Source organism: Lolium rigidum, unplaced genomic scaffold (assembly GCF_022539505.1).
Source record: "Lolium rigidum isolate FL_2022 unplaced genomic scaffold, APGP_CSIRO_Lrig_0.1 contig_70313_1, whole genome shotgun sequence".
Lineage (NCBI taxonomy): Eukaryota > Viridiplantae > Streptophyta > Magnoliopsida > Poales > Poaceae > Lolium > Lolium rigidum.
This window is the reverse complement of record NW_025901448.1, coordinates 1-19,790: the sequence shown is the minus strand read 5'-3', so window position 1 is coordinate 19,790 and position 19,790 is coordinate 1. Positions and strand designations below refer to the sequence as shown.

Below are 19,790 nucleotides of genomic sequence, written 5' to 3'. Positions count from 1 at the left end.
CCACCCCAGTACTGCACTCACATTTGGCGTGGCGCGCAGCTTAAGGCCTTGTCCGGCCCAATTCCAATCCACTGGGGGCCGTTCGGTAGGGCGGTTTCGGCCCGTTTGGCCCTCCACTCGAACCAGCAGCGGCTCCTTCCTTCCGGCACCGCCGCCGACGACGCTGCCGCAGCCCGCAGCCAGGAAGCACGGAGCTCCTCCACCTCCGCCGGCCGCTCCACCATCTCGAACCAGACGATCCTTTCTTTCCGGCACCTTCACCGACGACGCCGACGAGATCCCTCCGCCGCCGACGACGACGGCCGCAGAGCTGGATTTCTCACCTGTAAGAGCTATCCAACTTCTTCCCCTCCTCTCCCCATCCACTGCTAGATGCGGAAAAAAGTTGATGCCCCTGTGACATCCACTTCTTGACCTAGGTTTCTTGATCTTGGTTGTGGTTGTGGTAGCTGCGTCTGTCATACATTGCGAATGATTAATTCTGCCTGGACCAACTGCTGATGCTTGCTAGGTTTCGTTGCTGATGCTTGCTAGGAGTTGAATTGGTATATTTTTTTATTAATGCTTCAGATTCAGATTAGTTAGTGCTGGATAACCTAGCTAATGCTTGACTGTCCTGGTCTGGTGTATGCTTCACTATAGTTGCATTTTTATTTACTTTCCTTTCTTCATGGCTTCTGCGTGTTCTTTATCAAATACTAGAGCTGATAAACTACAGTGAGGCTATCTTTTTGGTGGTTCTGAAACTACAGTGAGGCCATCTTTTTGGTGGTTCTGAACATGTAGTTCTGATTAAGTCTGTGTCTTTTTTTTTATCATAAGTATTGCATCTGCCTGATGTAGAGTGGTTTGAACGTTTTTTTTTTATCATAAGTATTGCATTTTTTGTTGTTGTGAAGTTTAGCCTTTAGGTGCACTAAAGCATACTCCTGTATATGTATTCTGTATGAACCGGTAATGCGAGGGCTGCTTCCCAAAAGTATTTTGCTACTATAGCACCGATAGTAGGAACTCTCAAAATATAATATGTTCAATTATTTTACTAGCAATTCAAGTTTAACTTACTACTAGAACGTTTTTAACTGTACTAGAATCTTCAGTTAACTATAAGAATGTTTACTTAACTCTAGGTGCACTGCGATTGTCCCAGATCTATTTTACAATCGTTTTGTTTACCGGTGGAGCAAATTAAGGATCAATCACATTATAACCAAGTGTCTATGCTGGACTATTTCTGTCATCTCCATCGGACAGCCAGAGAAAGAAAACGAAACTAATTAGCTATCACTTTATTTCCCGCATCTGTAGTCTATAATTAATTCCCCATTAGCTCATTTTATTGCCTACAACCTCCATTAACTATTGCTGTCAGATCACTAACTTCTAAAGGACAAATGATGTTCTCCAGATCATATTCTTCTTTTGAAACATTGCTCTTCACTTCAATATTGCTTGCCTTATTTTTGTAGAGACATCTCATTATCTCATGGTATTTTCTGGAACCATTTATTAATATGTAGTATGAGACTGGGAGTAAATATTGTTTTCAGTTTAGTTATAGACTTTTAATCTTCTAAGCTGCATTTAGCCACCAAGCATGTTGTGTTACGCTAACTGAGTGGCCTGAGAGTCACATCAAACACTCTCTGTATGTTAGCTTGTGGTGCCATCTTAATTATGTTGTTGGCTTCTAACTTATCTCTGTAATACTTAAGTAACAAACATAAGCCCCCAATCTGGTTTATAAGTATGCAACTGCTAATTGCTAGTGCATATACATCACTAAACTTTTTCTTAGTCCTACTTTGCTTTTCATCAGTTTTTTTATGATCTGTCCTTCCATCACTAAAACCCTAGTTCTAAGATTTACCTTACATCAGCTTTTTGTGATCTTTCCTTGGTACCAAATGATTGAACATTAGAAACCACTAGCAGCCATCCGTGCCTAGAAACAGTCCACTTCAGAGTTTGAGTAGTTCGGTAAAACAGTAGTCATCCTACAAATCCCTTTTGCATCTTCCTTGTTTCCAATATAAAGGTCAAACAAGATTGAGTCAAATTTACTTTCTGAAAAATAATTTGGTGGGATAAAATTGGTTTTTATATATGTACAGATGTATGGCTACTTGGAACTGTGCTTGTTGTGAATTCAGTGTAGAATATGCAATATTGTTTCAGTTAAAATGCCTCCATCCTAATCCTGAATTCAGTCTAGAGTGTGCCAAGACAAATACTGTCAGTGCATGGATTAATGTGTGCCTCTGTATTTGATTCACAACAGAATTACCTCTAGAATTCCTTATTTTTCCCCATTCCAGTACTCATGTCGTGATGCTCTCTTACTTGCAATTTTGCAGTCTTGCACAACTAAATACGAACCTGTTTTCTGCTTTCATTGAGTGGACTGCTAGTGTCCCCGAATGATGCATGGTTGTTGTTCTGTTAGTGTCCTCTGACAGGTTCGCTCGCTGCACAGAGGCATACCCGTGGCCATGTCGAAGCTCGCCAACCAACCACCGCCGTCGGATATGGATGTGGACTCTGCCGACGCAGCTGAGGAGAAGAATCTCGTCAGGTTCTCCATCAACGGTGAGCTTCTTCTCCCCCTTCAGTTACCTGACCCCGGCCTTGGCCCGATCTTCCTCCTCGCATCCACCTGATCTAGCCCTTTCCTCCTCACAGTGCTAGAACTCACAAGGGACGCACAGATGCAGCATGGCCTACGCCATGGTGACTACACGCGGTACAGGTACGTGCTCCACTTGAGGCACACTCAGATCTGCTGCCTTGCTTATCTTCTCAATTGTGCCATGCTGCCATGATTTTCGCCTCGTGTGACACGTGTTTAAATAGATTGGGAGGCTTGTGTTTCATCTCAGATGTGTGACGACTTGTGACAGACTTCTTTCATCAAATTGTTCCCTGAGATCCAAATTTCCAATGAAAACCCTGCGGCAAAACTGGTCTATACTCTAATTAAATTGAGACATATAATTAATCCTTCCACATTTGGTTTGCTAATTATATTGCTTTCTTCGTTTTTTCTGGTGCTGGACTGTTTTTGTGGGGAATGTTGCATGTCTTGTTTGGCTGAAGTATCTTGCATTCACTTATAAGTTATTAATATGCAGCTCCTGTCATTGTTGTATGTACTTCTTTGTCTGAAGGAATTAGCATTTACTTGCAGGAGATACTGTACAGCGCGTCTGAGAAGGCTATACAAGTCTTTGAAGTTTCTGCATGGCCGTGGAAAATATACGAAGAGGAATATAATAGAGTCAACAGTGAAAGATGTGAGGTGTGGTGCTTTGTCATGATAATTAGCTTTACACCTGTTGCCTATGTTCATACTTCAACTTTGATATCTCTTTCCCTAAAAAGTAAAGAAGGAAGAATCATTTAAATGAAAGATGAAACATTTTATGATGCAGTATGCGCTGACTACTATACCATACATTTCAATACAGAGAAGATATTCGCACCACCGCACGTATTTTTGTAATTTTGACAATTTAGATGGACATTTGGAGTTGGCATGTTGCTTCTATTGTTATTGTCGACATCTAAAGCCAATATAGTCATTCAGTATCTTGCAGACTAGTTAGAAAACTTCCATTGCTTTGTTTACAGTTGTATATATAATTAGCATTGGGTACAAAGGTTCTAGCCATCCTTTGGTTACTACATGCCTGTGATATTGATTAATAGTTTATTAGTAAATTAGTAATTTTAATCACTAAGGCTAGCAAAATGTTTGTTTATTGTTTATGCTCTCTTTCGTAGTACATGTATTCTGTATAGTGATAAGCCCTGCGAAACTTATGCAATTTGGCAATTTGGTCTGCAATTTACCAGTGCAATTTCAATATAACTTTAGGCTTGTAGACTTGGTTACACCTGAAGCATTTTTGACATGTGTGATTTTCTAGGTTTCTGCACGTGGTATTTTATATGGCTGAGAGAGCATGGAGTCATGCAATGGAAAAGAAAACTGCCGGTCCAAATGCAAAGCAGCGCATCTACATGTTGGGTCGATTTAGGAAAGCAGTCAAATGGGCTACACTTTTTTCACAGTTGTGTTCTATAAAAGGAGATTCCAGGACATCTTTGGAGGCTGAGGTGTGTACTTACTATAGTTTTTTTGATTTAATGCTCAGTTGACATTCTTTTGTTCAGCACAAAATCAGAAACTTGTTATATTGCCCTGGTATAGTTTTCCTTTTTTTTTTTTTGCAACCATCTAAAAATAATCTTTACAGGCATATGCTTCATACATGAAAGGAACTTTGCTTTTCGAACAAGAGAAGAACATCGAGGCAGCAATGATGAATTTCAAGAATACCAGGTTTGTGAAATGATGCCTGTTTCATTAAAGCTTCGTCCCTTTGGAGTGTGGCCCTTATTCCCCGTGAGATGTTTCTGTTATTGTTGTACCTTCCTCTTCGGATATATCTTGATACTTGGTGCCACTGATAAGTATTTTTGCATGAATAATTTTTGAGAGGCACTAGGTGATTGAGAAATGTATTATTTTTCATAGGACTGTATATGAGGAGCTTGGGAAGTATGGCAGTATAGAAAACCAACTTCTATGCCGTCAGCGCATTGAGGAAGTGGAGCCTATGATTGGATTCTGTTCACGCAAACTTGGTGGATCTGCTTTACAAGCACGCGATCTTCTAGATATGGAAAAGGAGGGGCCTGCTTATGATCTCTTCAAAGCCAAGATTGAGGTACTTTTTTCTAACTACTAATTACTAAAGAATACATCTTGATGGTTTTGAAGAAATAGTCATGGGTTCTCATGTCAGGGACATCAGATAGGCAAGCTTTTGTGGATGGCACTGCAAAACTATCAAATATGCCACATGCCGCTGCAGAGATTCGATTATTTTTTGCATGCACTTGTTAACAGATGCATATTTTCTATTGGTTTTTATGGGAAATGGGTCATGGGTAACCATGGACTTCTTATCTTTGCACAGTTTGGAACATGAATGCTCTGTCGATCTTGATTAATGCTTGTTTGAAATTTGAGTTTTCCTGCTTACTCCAATCAGTATCAGTTTTGTCACAGTTTGAAAATGGTGTGAAATTCTTGCTGTCCACCTAAACTATGCTATTAGGGCGTTCCTGAATGCTGGCCCTCTAACTAGTATGATGATGGAAGCAGATAACCAATGAGTACATGACCAAAGATTATATAGTGTGGCTTTGTTTTAGAGTTCGCACTTGTTTTTGGGTTGGAACTCTTTTTTTCTGCATTTCTAGGTGAAAACAGGAGCTCCCTTGAAAATTCATGTCCTTAGTATATACAAATCAATATTTGAAGTCGGTAACTGTACTCGTGGCAAATTTCAAAAAAGGAATAGTCACAATAGTGCTGGATATGTTCTGGGATTTATTCTTTATTTATTGCTTACACTTTGGAGTTATTTTGATAGAATTTCATTAATTGGCAGCATAGTCTACTTACAACTATCAGTGCTAGGTTGCAGAAAATTTTGATTTTCTGTTTTCAGATATATGTGGTTTTTATATTTGCAGGCTGTATTATCTGAGACAAGATCACAGCAGGCGGCTTCTATGACCGAGTTCAACTGGCTTGGACGCAGATTTCCAATTACCAGTGCAAAGACCCGTGTTGCCATTTTGAAAGGTATTCGTATAAATTTCATGTCTGTTTTTTCTAATTATTATGGACATCATTTGCACGATGCAATCCTTTCATCTCAGATATAGGCCTTATTTAATTGACCAAACATAATTTTGACAGTATTATTTTGCATCTGCTTTGATTTCTACTTGGGGGTCTGTTTTTAATCTAGTGATATGATACAGCTCAGCAGCTGGAGAGAGATTTAAGTGGTGCAGCAACAGAATCGATCTCTGCAGACAAAAAACTTGCTACATTTGATAAACTATTTTCTGCATACCATGACGCTCGGGGCTGCATCCGTAATGATTTGGTATGAAACCTTAATAATCCGCTCTTAAGCAGCTTTTCTTTCATATATGTGTACTAAAAGCACTGTATGCATCCTTCTAACTGTTGCCAAATGCAGGCTTCTGCTGGCAATGCGGAGAATATAAGAGACGACTTGAATGGTCTTGACAAGGCTGTCAGTGCAGTTTTGGGATTGAGGACCATAGAACGTAACCAGTTACTTGTTAGTATTGCAAAAAGTAAATTTGCAAAGCATCCAGATGACAAGAATGAGAAAATTACGAAGCCAGAAGAACTTGTTCGACTGTATGATTTGCTAATTCAGGTAACTTTCTTTATATCATGCCCTACTGGAGTGTGTACTTCTGCTGATGTGAAAACTTTTTACGTTGCAGAATACCACGGACCTAACTGATTTAGTTAGCTCAGGAAGGGATAAAAACGAAGAAGAAAACAGTTTTGTTAATGAGTATGAGCTAAAAGGTTTGGCTTTCCGAGCTGAGAGGTAAGTTCCACATTTTTTCCTTCCAAACCTAGAATTCCTTAACAATGAGCCTCTCTATTCCTTAGTACATCGAATAATGCTTAAACAATATGATACCGATTTATTGAGAGTTTGATACAAGGCATCCATTGAGTGCTTTTTATTTACTTTCCAATTATTTATCTTTATAAATGTTCTACTCCCTCCGATTCATATTAATTGACTTCAATATGGATGTATCTAGAACTAAAATGTATCTAGATACATCCATATTAGAGTCAATTAATATGAACCGGAGGGAGTAGTGTGTTATCAAGTTTTCATTTCCTATCCTGTAATGTTTACATGTAATGCATAATGGCTATTACCTGAAATTCTTTTTTGGGGTACCATGCAGATGTTTTTATTTGGCAAAGTCATATAGTTCTGCTGGTAAAAGGACAGAAGCATATTCATTATTCTGTTATGCCCGTTCTCTTGTTGATTCTGCACTGCATCAACTGGCTAACAGTCTTGACAAGGTTTGCCACTGTGCCAATACTTCCCTTCTGCTGATTGGAATTTATTACTCAGTAGAGAAAATATCAATGGAACATTTATATTCTATTGAAGGAAATCATGGCTAGCTTTATTGATATTAAATAATAGTTACATCGTACACCAGGAATCTTAATCTTAACAAAAAGCTAAGGGGTTCATCGACCCAGTTACAAGAATTTTGATTAGAAAAACAAAGCCTAGATATTTCATCTGCTGCCTCATTTGCATCCCTCTGGTAATGCATGAACTCTACCTTCCCAATTGAATAAGCTTACTCCACGCAATCTGCGTAAGCCACGTAACATCATTCCAAATAGTTGCTTTGCCTGCACACACACCTCCACCACTTCAGTGATTCGGCTGGGAATATTTATAGTTTATAGTTCATAGACTACAGTCAGTTTTTCATCATTGTTTCAGCGTGGCCCCGTCATTAGCATTTGGTGCATGCATTATATGGGCACCCCTTGTAAGTTTGCTATAGCATGTTGGTCTTGAGGGCTGTGTATTATGTTGGTACATGCGAAAGTCTGCTATAACATTGAGCTTTTGATCCGGAGGCTGCTAATCATGAATTCATGACATTGACAGAGGATACATACTGTTTATTAATATACTAGTAGATCTATAAACAACATAGTATGGGGCTTTACTAAGGAGCTCCAAAGTTTATCTTACTTAGCTTAGTTAATCTATTATATTTATTTCGATGTCAGGCAGGTACTCGAGTCTAACTGATTTTATCTTACTTTACAGGCCTTAATCCAAGATCTCAAAGCTCTCTCAAACAATTGTAGATCTAATAGTTGCATAGAACATGCAACGGGTATCATGGAGGATGAAACTGCTCCTGGAAAACTTTCTAAAGGAGTCTCAACTATGTCACTTGGTGACAATAAAAAGAAGGTATGTCTTAATAAAGGGTTTTGTCCAAATAAAGTATTTAATGAGATTGTAGTCTGTCAGTGTGTTACTATTGGTATTTCGACACATAGTCGCACCATGTTGGAGTCTTGTGTTATGGTAGTTGGCTATCCTGTCCAATCAGCTATTCTGCTCTTTTGTACGTGTCACATGAGTCCATTGATGATAAGGTGCTGGAGAAAGCTTTGAACCTAAGTTCTGCAGTAAAAATGAAGCATATAAGCTGCAGATTTTCTTATTTCTCATCTATTGTTTGGTTTCCATCCTTCCGTTTTTATATTTAACTTTTGAGTTGTTAGTGAGCCTACTTTATCTGCCAAACCCGGTACGATATTTCACTACTTTGCGCGAGGATTCTGCTATTTGATCTTTCATGCATCTCTTGATCTATAAACAGTTTGGTGCCCCCTGGGTTTATCTTCAATGTCTGAAATTTTAGTCAATGACATGCCTTGTTGGGCATTATAACGAAATGACGTGCTTTAAGGTGGCTAGCTGGTTTTGTTATCTTTCAAATATATACTGATCAAAAGTTTCGTTTTGCAGGATAATAAATACCTTATTGATATGCTAGGGAGCTATGAATCAGCACTTGGCGAGCAACACCCCAAAGTGCCAACTCACATTGTGCAATTTCCTCCACCGTTCCAATCAGTTCCGTGCAACCCCATTGTTCTTGATATGGTATACAATATAATCGAGTTCCCGAACCTTGAGAACAGGATGAAGAAAGAAAAGAAGAGTATCCTCAAAAGATTCTGGGGCTGAAAAGAATAGAGGACGTATCTCAATTCCTCAGGATTATCTTCCTCTTATAGTTTTTTTGTGTGGTAACTCCAGAATTTCGGTACATTAGCTCGGTGGATTAGTTTGTTTTTGGCACTTGCCATGAACGCGTGCAGACTCAGATAACTTGCTCGTTCGCAAGAAAGTCGAACTAAGTTCCATAGACACTTTTTTCGAAGTACATCCCTTTGAGTGTCACCCTGACTTAATCTGTATATAACATCGAACAATGAGTATAAATATGTTTTATGATATTAGGGCATGTTTTGCTGTAGCAGTTCTTAACCATACTATGTGCCAAATGTGTAACGCCACAACTCTTGTGGGAGTCTGCTTGGTTGAAGGACCAAGATGCCCACTCTTGCGGTCTTGCCACACAAGTTGCTGAGTACCAACGCCCGGGAAAACGATAGCTGAGGATCCAACTGAAAGCCACCTTGATGGTAGGAACTTCTCGTTATCCAAGTCACACCGTCCCAGTTCCTATCCAGTTGAGCGCTCCGCCCCGCTCTTTCCTGGCGAGCGCGCCTCCCCAACTCCTGCACTAGCGAGCGCGTCGCCACCCAAGCTCCTCCCCCGCCGAGTGCGTGGCCACCCAGCGCCTCCTCCGGTGAGCGCCTGCCTCCTCCGGTGAGCGCCTCTGCCCGGAGAGCATGCCTCCCCTGCTCCTCCGCCGGCGAGCGCCTCCTGCTCCTCCCGGCGAGTGCGGCCTTGCTCTCTGTCCAAGCTTTGCGTCTGCTGCTAGTTGTTGCTCGGGTACTGCAGCGCCCTAACCACCGGGTGCCACTGTGGTGATGTCGACGCCATGTTGTCGCCGGCGCTAGGTACTGGTGGAGATGGCCAAGGACGTGTGGGGCGCGGAAACTTTTTTGTTGTTGTTTTTGTAGTTAATTATTGTTATAAATATATTAGTAATTTGTTGTAAATATATTATTGGCATGGGAGATATTGTTTTTCTATTAAAATTGTGGCCGGCTATTTTTGTAAACACCCAAATTAGTTGTTGTTTTTCTTGTGAATTAATGTGGGAAATATATTGTCGATTTGTTTAAACATGGGAATTGTTATTTTGTAAAAAATGCTGCCACCTATTATTGTAAACACCCAAATTAATTATTGTTTTTATTGTTAATTAATATTGTAAATATATTGTAGATTTGTTGTAAATATATGGCATGGAAACTGTTGTGAACACCCAAATAAAAAAATTTAGGGTTGTTGTTAATTTATTGTTGTAAATATATTGGTGATTTGTTGTAAATACATTTTTGTAAAAAAAAACTATTAATGCTGGGAGCTCTTGCTTTTTGTTGGATTATTTTTGTTATAAACACCCGACGATAGCATATGGTGGTGGGCTATCAGTCTACAATGATAGTGGATAGCGACATGCAGCGGGGACAGCAGGAAAGTGACGTGCGGCTGGAAAGCGACATGCGGTGAAAACGACGTTTCAATTAGACTAGTTAGATCCTAGCGTGGCTCTTGATGGAAGCACATTACAATGCAGCCTGAGTTAATTAAAGCCTTGTAAACATTGGGATGTACTGCTGCAACCTTCAGTGTATGATGATAGAGCAATCTCTTAATTTTTGACTGCAAAACAACAAAAGAGCTATAGGCGACAAGAAGGCAAATGATAGAGCTGTCTCTCAATTTTTTGGGAATATTTACCTCGTGGGTTGTCCTTGTTATGTACTACCTCCGTTTCAAGGAATAAGGCGCACGCGTATTTCAAGACGAACTTTGACCATAAAAATTGAGTAACAAAATCTTGATTATATATATGTAATTAGTATTGTTATATTCGTATTGAAAAGAACTTTTCAATGATACTAATTTTATACAAACAATGTTTATCTATTTGAAGTAATTCTTGATCAAACAAAAAACACGTAAAACGAGGGCGCCTTATTTCTTGAAACGGAAGTAGTACCATTCAATCAAGTGCAGGCGACAAGAAGGCAAATAAGAACATGATTACATCTTACCAGAGGTGTAAAATCGATCCCATCATGCATACCTTAGTTTTACTTGAAATTTTGTCTCGAACTCGTGGTCACCCTCAACCGTACTACAAATTCTGCGGTAATATTGCTAGTGTTCATACTCACCCTGCACAGGAATATCAGTACCATTCAATCAACTGCAGCGACAAGAAGGCAAAAAAGCATGCATGCACTTGGTATGGATATGCAGCCACTCATCACATGCAAAAGCAGGGGTAAATTTAGTACTAAGAAACAATTAAAAAAACAATGCTCCACTACCTCTCTTTGGTATGCGGGGCAGACTAAAACGAAACAGGGGGAGTATGTAAGAAGCAAAGCTTTTACCTCGGCTAATAAAAAAACATTGGTTTTCCTACCATGTGTTTTCATGAAAAGTCTTCACTTACTTTAATTCTCATATAATGTACAGTTAACATGTCAAACCAAGTCAAACAATGGGGCCGCTAATCAAGTTCTTGCGATTCTGCAATAATTTCTTTGGAGATGTAGCAAATAGTACATACTCGTTCTCATTTACCTTCTGAATACACCCTACCCTGTCATGAGTGTTGCTTCCAAAAATACTGAGATGTGCAATTCTTGCACATATCAGCGTGATCGAGGCCATTTCTTAATAGAATGACCAGCCCTTGGACCTTATCAGATTTTCAGTAACTAGCCAAAGTCCTATCTCTTGTTATTTTGTCAAAGGAAGCAGCATACAAAGCTCCATTTATTTCTTTGTCGTGTGGTGTATTTGTTGTCTGGGAAGAGCAAAGCATCCCTGATCATTCACATAGAGCATTCAGACAACATTTCATTGTATCCTTCTTCTTTTTTGCAAGAAACAAATCTATTACAGTGGGCACTTGATTTTTTTTACTATTGAGCACTGCTGTTTACTAATCTATCAACAAGTAAGTTTTAATATCTTCTCTCTTTGTTTGGGTCAAAGGAAGCTATATAGTTGCATGTTCTGAGTAGTCGGATAAGAGACTGTTGGTTACGGGGAAAGGTTATTTGAAAATTTACTGCACATATAGTTGCACCTTTTATCTCTTCCAATTATTAATAGGCAATAAGAGTTAATCAAAATGACGTTTCAACATCTGTAAGCACAAAGAAGACTATATATTCATTTCCCCGGTATCTTTTATGTACAAGACTATAGATGTAATCAGGTATGCTCTGCATCACACTTTGATTGTTTTTGAATTATGCTGCCATGTGACCCTTTGCTAAAGATTAGATAGTCTAACACACTAGGGAAGGTGTCATGTATTGAACTAAGCAAATTGTAGTAGTTGCAAGAATAATTAAATTTTCAGATGGCGTCTGCTGTGATTTGAAAATCCTGGAGAACATGGTAACTATTGATCGTTTTCTGCCTGTAATCTATCTGAGGCGACTGCCATCAGCGTACACTCTGGAGGAGCTTAGTGTAAGTTAGGGGGCAAAAACCTGAAGAGAACTGTTCTTTTCCTTTGCCTGCAGAACTATTGCATGCTAAAAACTGAAGAAAAGGTAGAACAAGTGGGCAATGATGTCCGTTCAACTGGACAAAACAATCAGAGCCACTAATCAGAACACCAGGACCTGGCAAAAATCAACTGGTACGGCGCGGCATGCCGCGGCGGGCAGGCACAGCTAGTTCCTAACATCGACATTAATATCTAGTGTATATATTAGGATGCTATCTAAGGTAACGAAGTAAACACTGAATCTTGCAGCACGTATATATGGCAAACAAGTTTCATATCCTTCTTTGCTTCCGATCCCCTGTGAATGCTTCACAGTGTGACCATGAACTGCTTTGTCACGCGGAGCCTAAAGGTAGAATTACACAAGGTATGTTAAACCCCAAGTATATGATCTGGTTATATAAATATGTAATCTAACAAATTTGTACATACTTTTGTGGGGGTGACCGGGTGAGGGGATCAAACCGATTTGTTTAGCGATGCCCAACTTCTTTTTCGCATAATCATAATATGTCTTGGGTTTCCTTCCCTGAAAGTAAATTTTGCTTCGACATCAGCAAAAATAATGCAAATTCGGACATGCATTAAAAGCCAGAATAGAGGTACATCTAACATCTGAACAAGAAAAAGAATCAACTAACATGTCCTGTAATGTAGTCCATGATCAATCCCTGGGCTTCTTCAGCCACCTACCAGCAAAAGAAAATTGCTTTAGTACTAAAATAAGATTCCAATTAGACTTTGATCCCAGAAAAATGAGGTTTACCTTTTCACGAATGCGATCCAAGAAGGGTTTATACTGGACAACGAAAATATGAAAGAATTAGCCAGATATGATAAATATTTGAGGCAGAGAGATGAACCAAGAAGCTAGCTAGAAAGATAAGTAGTAACATGTGTGAAGAAAGGCAACCAACCAGCTCTTCCAGTGGACGTAGATTAGGCTCAAATTCGGCCTGGATTGCAAAAATGGAAGAGTACTTCTCATCGTTGTAGACACGCCTCAATGCATCCTTGAAACTCAGCTAAGCAATGTTGAAGATAACCAAATATCAGTCAATAAGCATGTAAAGCTGGAACAAAGAGGGGAAATTAAAACACAACTTCCCTAGTTCAGCGTATTCAATAAAGAATCAAACCTCTTCCACAGTGAGCAGCTTCCACATCTCAAAAAGGAAATCAGCATAGGGCAGAGACCAAATAAAATCAATCTGCAAGCTGCGCCTAAATTCCTGAACAAAAAATTAAAACTATAAAGCACTGTCACAATATGCAGTGCCAACTAATTGGCATGTGATGGAAGGGCATTACATTGCAGCCTGATTTAATTAAAGTCTTGTAAACATTGGGATGTACTGCTGCAATCTTGAGTGTATGATAATAGAACAGTCTCTCAGCTTTTAACTGCAAAATAACAAAACAGCTATAGGATGTGGTGCACGAGAATAAAACATCAAATACATACACTTTTCCCATTAATCCATAGACTTTTGGGAATATTTACCTCGCAGGTCGTCCTTGTTATGTACCATTCAATCAACTGCACGTGACAAGAAGGCAAATCAGAACATGATTACATATGACCAGAAGTGTAAAATCGATCACTATCATGCACACCTCAGTTTTACTTGACAATTCTTCCCAGAACCGGACATATTCCTGGTCACCCTCAAGCGTACTACAAGTTCTGCGGTAATATTCCCATTTTTCATGCTCACCCTGCACAACGAAATCATCATCAGTGGCCCATTCATTGCTAGTTTCATCATTCCTGTAATGTGTGCTAAACTATGACTAAGAGCATCTCCAGCCGCATCCCCCAAAGCGTCCCCCAAACCGCGCCGGATTGAGCGTTTGGGGGACGTGTTTTGTTCGTGCCGCGTTTGGGGGACGTCGCTCCCCAGCCACGTCCCCCAAACGCCGCCCCCAAACATTTAAAATAATTTTTTTAACACATAAACCATTTATATCAAATGTAGCATATGAATAAAAATGTTTGCGAGGATTGTTTTCAAATTAAATTACAACAAACAATAAAACAAGTAATCAAATATAATAAATAGGGCTAGATGCTACATCAAGGTGCCACGGTATTTTCTTTGATCCTCCACAAATGCTCAACGAGATCAGCTTGAAGTTGCTCATGCATATTGCTGTCACGGATCTCTGCGTGCATGGCGAGAAAATCAGCAAAATCTGCAGGCAACTCATGATCAACCTCCGCGAGAGGGCATTGACACTCATAGGGACCAACATGTGACCTAACATGATTCTTGCGGTCATCCTCGATGATCATGTTGTGCATGATCACACAAGCATGCATCACCTCCCACATTTGGTCGTGAGACCAGCTTAGAGCAGGATACCGGACAATGGCAAATTGTGCTTGAAGCACACCAAATGCCCGCTCGACATCCTTCCTGCAAGCCTCCTGTCGTGTAGCAAAGTGAGAATTCTTCAGACCTGATGGATTCGAGATTGTTTTGACAAAAGTGGCCCATTTTGGATATATACCATCGGCTAGATAATAGCCTTTGGTATATTGGTGGCCATTGATCTCACGGTTGCATGGTGGAGCATGCCCTTCCACTAGTCCGCTGAACACCGGAGACCGCTGCAACACGTTGATGTCATTGTGTGATCCCGCCATGCCAAAGAAAGAATGCCAAATCCACAGGTCATAATCTGCCACAGCTTCAAGCACCACACTCGCAATATCCATGACGCCCTTTGTATATACCTTGCCAAGCAAACGGGCAGTTCTTCCATGCCCGGTGCATGCAATCGATGCTTCCAAGCATTCCAGGAAATCCTCCGGCAGCATTTTGTGCCATGATCCTTGCGATCTCTTCCTCGGTTGGCCATCTCAAGTAGTATTTGCCAAACTTTCCCACCACAGCTCGGCAAAACTTGTACATGCACTCAATGGCAGTAGACTCACTCATGCGAAGGTAGTCGTCCCGTGTATCGGCAGGTGCTCCGTATGCAAGCATCCTCATGGCGGCGGTGCACTTCTGAATGGACGAGAACCCGAGAACGCCTACAGCGTCGAGCTTGAGCTTGAAGTAGGGGTCGAACTCTCGAACGCCGTGGAGGATATTCATGAACAGGCCCTTGCTCATCCTGTACCGGCGCCGAAAATTGTCGGCATGTGTTGCCCTGTCGGCGAAGTAGTCGTTGTGCAGCATGGCATGCCCCTCCATCCTCTGCCGGGGCTTCGACTTCCTTCTTCCCGGCCTTGATCCTCCGCGGCGCGGCCTCTTCCTCTTCTCTGCCTCAGCGTCAAGCATGTCCTGGAGGGACGCGATGATCAGCAAATGCTCCCGCAGGTCGTCGTCGAACGCTTGCTCGTCCTCCAGCAGCAGGGCAACCAAGGATGGCAATTTTACCCATGGGTACGGGTACCCGCGGGTACCGTGCCCGTATGGGGAGGGTATGGGCGCGTTTTTGTACCCATGGGTGGTACCCATACCCTGCCCGTCAAGTTGTGGGTAGGGCATGGGTATGACTTTGTACCCACGGGTATGCCCATACCCTGCCCGTAATACCTGACATGTGGACCCAAGACCAGTAACCAAACAATTAAGAAGGGCACAGTAGCCAAGCAGCCAAATGCAGACCCCGACGCCCAAATTAATTCCTAGTTGCCTCGTCTCCCGAATAGGCCCAATCCCATCGTTCTCCTCAATCACTGCTGCTCCCCGACGCTCGTCTTAATCGCCATCGATCCCCTCATGGCCTCACCCCCTCCCCGTCCCTCACCAGCTCCCCAATCCCCATCGCTCCGCCACGGGACACCATGGAGCTGGCGAGAACCCAGCCGGAATCGATCTCTTGATCTCCCCCGTCCCTCCCCAAATTTCTCTGTTTCTTCACGCTGGCAATCGCGGCAGGTTGTGGTGCGCTCAATAACAGCAGCAGTTTGTAGTGATATCTAGACTGGATTAGCACGGGTATGGGTAGAATTTTCTACCCGTGGACTATATGGGTATGGGTATGGTATTGCTGTACCCTGCCCATACCCTGCCCATTGCCATCCTTGGGCAACCATCTCATCGTCGCTGTCCATGGCTAAAGCAAAATCAATGGTTAAAATTGCGCCGAGGCAGACGACGCAACAAACGGCGGCCAATCGCGCCTACCTGGCAAGTTGTCGAGCACCTTCTGTGCGCGGAGGTGGGGCAGATTTGACGGCGCGTTCTGGGACGCGCTGGCGACGCGGCGGCGGCGGCACGACCGGCGGGAGCCCGAGCCGCGACAACGGTGCCGACTCTCAGCAGAGATCAGACGCCCAAACGGCCGGGAAATCCAGCGGCGGCGGTGGGGTGGGAGGCGCGGGAAGGAAGGAGTGACGAGAAAAGAGGCGCGAACCAACGGTTTATCCAAATAGTCGTCGACATGTGGGAGACCGCCTCGCTTTTCGTTGTGTCCGGCGTCCCCGGAGCGTCCCCTGTGGGACGGGGACGGGCTCGGGGCGCCGGACACCGTATCGGGCCGCGCCGGACAAAAATGGGCTTTGGGGGACGCGGCTGGAACGTTTTTTTTGTCCGGCGCGTCCCAAATCCCTTTGGGGGACGTTTTGGGGACGCGACTGGAGATGCTCTAATGCGTGTTATTCATTTCTGGATTTCCCACTGCACTAACTCAGCCGTTTGATATGTTCAAGCAGGGCACATGGAGAAGAAGTCATTGCAAAGAGCCATGTAATTAAGCACGACACTAATCTTTTAACCGGTTCGGCAGTGCACATGGATAACCAGTCCTTGCAAAGTGCCACATTCTAAACTCTAAACCAACATGGAGATTTGGGTATCCTAGTAGTCTACAAAGTGGGAAAGAAGTATCCTAGTATATTACCTTGCTGTCGCTCAACCTCGGCACGAGTGGACGTAATAATGTAACAGCACACAACAGTCAAGACAGGAAGCACCACATACTACTAACGAATATAATCGTTGAACACTGAGACACTGAAATAGTTGCATGAAGCCAAGTGTTACTTACATTATTCCGAAGCACGAGCCGCTGGTAGTCCTGAAAGTGAGCGTATTGGCAGTACACATCATCGAAGTACCATTCAAAACCGAGCTCATGATCCAAATAGTACTCATTGGCATCGAGATCGTCAGGAGGGAATAACTCCGACAGTGCTTCATCGTCCATATCCTGGTATTTCTCCTACATCAACATCCCAAAAGCAAAGTAAACACAAAACAGAGCGTATATGCCATATATAGAACGCGCAGAAATTGCGACATGTATGATGTTCTAACAATAATAGGTACCTCATAAGCTCTGATGCGACACAGCGCGAGGCGCCGGTTCAACAATCGCAGTTGCTGCTCGTCGAGGAAAGGAAACGACTCGTCATCAATTGCGCCTCCGTAGTAGACAAAGGGGGTGTCCTTCAACCGCCGGAGACAACCATCGATCTCCTTGGCGAGCTTATCATCGTCCCAGTCAAGTCCGTCGATTTCCTCTCGCTCTTGTTTAGATTCACACGGATTTTCTCCTCGGTTCCACTTGAAGAAACGAAGCCATACTAGCTCTTTCTTGCCACAAGAATGCTCACCAGAAGTAGGTGCGCTTGTTGTCCCCGTCACAGCAGCAGCAGGAGAGGCTTCACCGGATCCTCGCGAGCAGCTAGCAGCGCGCGGGGTATCAGAGCGGCCACTGTCCATCTGCGATCCAGGATACCGCAGGCCCCCTCTCTAATCTAAACAGGATCTCCAAACCCTATCCCGGCAGGTACAATTTGATCCGAAATCAAGAAGGATATAATAGGGGATTTGTTTCGCGAAGGACAGTTCTGATCGGATTCGGAGGAGATGCAGAGCCGGCCGGCGGACTACTTCGTCAGTTTCGATCAATTATCACGGGGAAGACGGGAAGTGTGTCAGGCACCAATCTGTCTGAACCTGACGAACTAATACTCGTGGCGGCGAAGCCGTGAGGTATTAAGGCGGTACACCCGCGAAAAGTGCTGTATTAGAGCATCTCCAGCCGCGTCCTCAAACCGCGCCGAACTGAGCGTTTGGGGGACGTGTTTTGTTCGTGTCGTCTTTGGAGGACGTCGCTCTCCAGCCGCGTCCCCCAAACGCGGCCCCCAATCATCAAGAATTCAAATTGTTGCATTCAAAAGAGATCGTTCCCGCCGAATCGTCACGATCAGAGTAGCGGCGATCAAAGTACTGGCCGCGCGATCATATTACAGACCATAGTGCATGCTAAATTAGAAGAAGGGGTTGGCCGACGGCGACGTATCCTGAGTCGACGCAGGCCCGTCGATCACGATGACCTCGTCGCGATCTGCCTGTTGCTGTGCATGCTCCGTCTGCTCCGCCGCCGTCGCATAGGCCGACGATGGTGTAGCAGTCGAAGACGCGTCAGCCGGCTCTTGCTCCGCGGTTGCTGCCGCTGCCGCTTCCTGGGCCACCGCGTCGGCCGCCGCCATTTTGGCTTCGATGTCGTCGAGGATCTGGCTTTTGAAGAAGTTGTGCGCCGCCCGCGTCCGGGGAGACATTCCCTCTGTCGACGCTCTCAGCAGGGACATGTCGTCCATGCGTTTCTTGAGCTCCAACTTCTCCTCTTGCCTCTTGAGCAGCTCCGCCCACCTTTCGTCGGTCTTTTTGTCGCGGGAGAGAAAGGTTGAGGAGACGTCCGCGAGGAATTTCATGATCGACGCCTGCGTCTTCTCACACGACGCGGCGTCGGCCAAGGCGGCTTCTTAGCCGCTTTCTTGGCCATCTTTTTGGGGGCTGTCGGCGGCACCATGGAATGGGGAGAGGGTAGCGGCGGCGGGTGGACGGCGGGAGGGAGAAACAAATCGGCGGGATAGGAGAAATGAATCGGCGGCGGGATATGTGTTGGGAGGCCAGAAATGCGCGACAGGATAGGCGCGATATGGCGGGAGGGCCAGGATTTGGCGGGAGTGGGAGACGATTTTTCACTGAGCCGCTGACGCGTCGGACGCGCGTCGGTTCGCCTCGCTTTTCGTTGTGTCCGGCGTGCCCGGAGCGTCCCCTGTGGGACGGGGACGGGCTCGGGGCGCCGGACACCGTATCGGGGCGCGTCGGACAAAATTCGGGCTTGGGGGACGCGGCTGAAACGGTTTTTTTGTCCGGCGCGCCCCAAATTGCTTTGGGGGACGCGGCTGGAGATGCTCTTAGACTTAGAGCCCGGGCTCCCTGCAGCCCATGTTTTTAAAAAATGGAAACTTAATTTCAAAGTTTCAAAAAATTCTTCAAAAACAAGTCTGATGTAGTCAACTATGTACACCACGAGCTGATTTTTAATATATGAATACCTTGTATTTTAGGCTCAACAAAAAAGACAAATTTAACGAATTTTAGAAGATTCCCAAGTGGCACTATTCATACTCCCAGATCAAATTTTCGTCAAGAATAGAATATAAGGTATTTTGTATTGAAAATTTACACTGGTAAAATAAATCATCACTACATGTTGGCAGTTTTTTTTAATCTTTAAATCTGAATTTTCCGAAGTTCAAAAAAGGGGCTCTACGGAGCCCGTCTGCCAAAACGATGCACCCCGCACTTGGTACACCCGGTACTAGCAGTAGTATTCCATCTAAATACACGCTTCTGCTTCGGTGCTCCCCCCCGGGAAAAGTCTGG

General features: G+C 43.4%; 2 protein-coding genes across 2 annotated transcripts; one reads left to right on the top strand and one right to left on the bottom strand.

Annotated features, from left to right (window-relative positions):
* Nucleotides 1-223: 223 nt before the first annotated feature.
* LOC124682205 (signal recognition particle subunit SRP68-like) lies at nt 224-8,935 on the top strand. The gene is made up of 14 exons (XM_047216939.1): nt 224-325; nt 2,447-2,589; nt 2,683-2,749; nt 3,188-3,298; nt 3,930-4,119; nt 4,260-4,345; nt 4,541-4,733; nt 5,548-5,659; nt 5,842-5,969; nt 6,066-6,272; nt 6,343-6,452; nt 6,829-6,952; nt 7,728-7,877; nt 8,442-8,935. The coding sequence occupies exons 2-14, from the start codon at nt 2,493-2,495 to the stop codon at nt 8,661-8,663; spliced, it is 1,797 nt and encodes a 598-aa protein (XP_047072895.1). The 5' UTR covers nt 224-325; nt 2,447-2,492; the 3' UTR covers nt 8,664-8,935.
* Nucleotides 8,936-12,197: 3,262 nt separating this feature from the next.
* Nucleotides 12,198-18,068, bottom strand: LOC124682206. The gene is made up of 11 exons (XM_047216940.1): nt 17,439-18,068; nt 17,158-17,331; nt 13,771-13,872; nt 13,658-13,693; nt 13,465-13,557; nt 13,293-13,385; nt 13,071-13,178; nt 12,920-12,952; nt 12,795-12,842; nt 12,586-12,682; nt 12,198-12,499 (listed from the first exon to the last, which is right to left on the bottom strand). The coding sequence occupies exons 1-11, from the start codon at nt 17,832-17,834 to the stop codon at nt 12,489-12,491; spliced, it is 1,191 nt and encodes a 396-aa protein (XP_047072896.1). The 5' UTR covers nt 17,835-18,068; the 3' UTR covers nt 12,198-12,488.
* Between the last annotated feature and the right edge of the window lie 1,722 nt (nt 18,069-19,790).

Excerpts from the sequence above, each read along its gene's own strand:
- LOC124682205 (XM_047216939.1), top strand. The coding sequence starts at position 2,493 with ATGTCGAAGCTCGCCAACCAACCACCGCCGTCGGATATGGATGTGGAC. Across the intron at positions 4,120-4,259 it reads GGACATCTTTGGAGGCTGAG|GCATATGCTTCATACATGAA; the intron begins GTGTGTACTTAC and ends TAATCTTTACAG. Across the intron at positions 6,953-7,727 it reads TGGCTAACAGTCTTGACAAG|GCCTTAATCCAAGATCTCAA; the intron begins GTTTGCCACTGT and ends CTTACTTTACAG.
- LOC124682206 (XM_047216940.1), bottom strand. The coding sequence starts at position 17,834 with ATGGACAGTGGCCGCTCTGATACCCCGCGCGCTGCTAGCTGCTCGCGA. Across the intron at positions 12,953-13,070 it reads TACGTCCACTGGAAGAGCTG|TATAAACCCTTCTTGGATCG; the intron begins GTTGGTTGCCTT and ends TTCGTTGTCCAG. Across the intron at positions 12,843-12,919 it reads TGGATCGCATTCGTGAAAAG|GTGGCTGAAGAAGCCCAGGG; the intron begins GTAAACCTCATT and ends TTTTGCTGGTAG.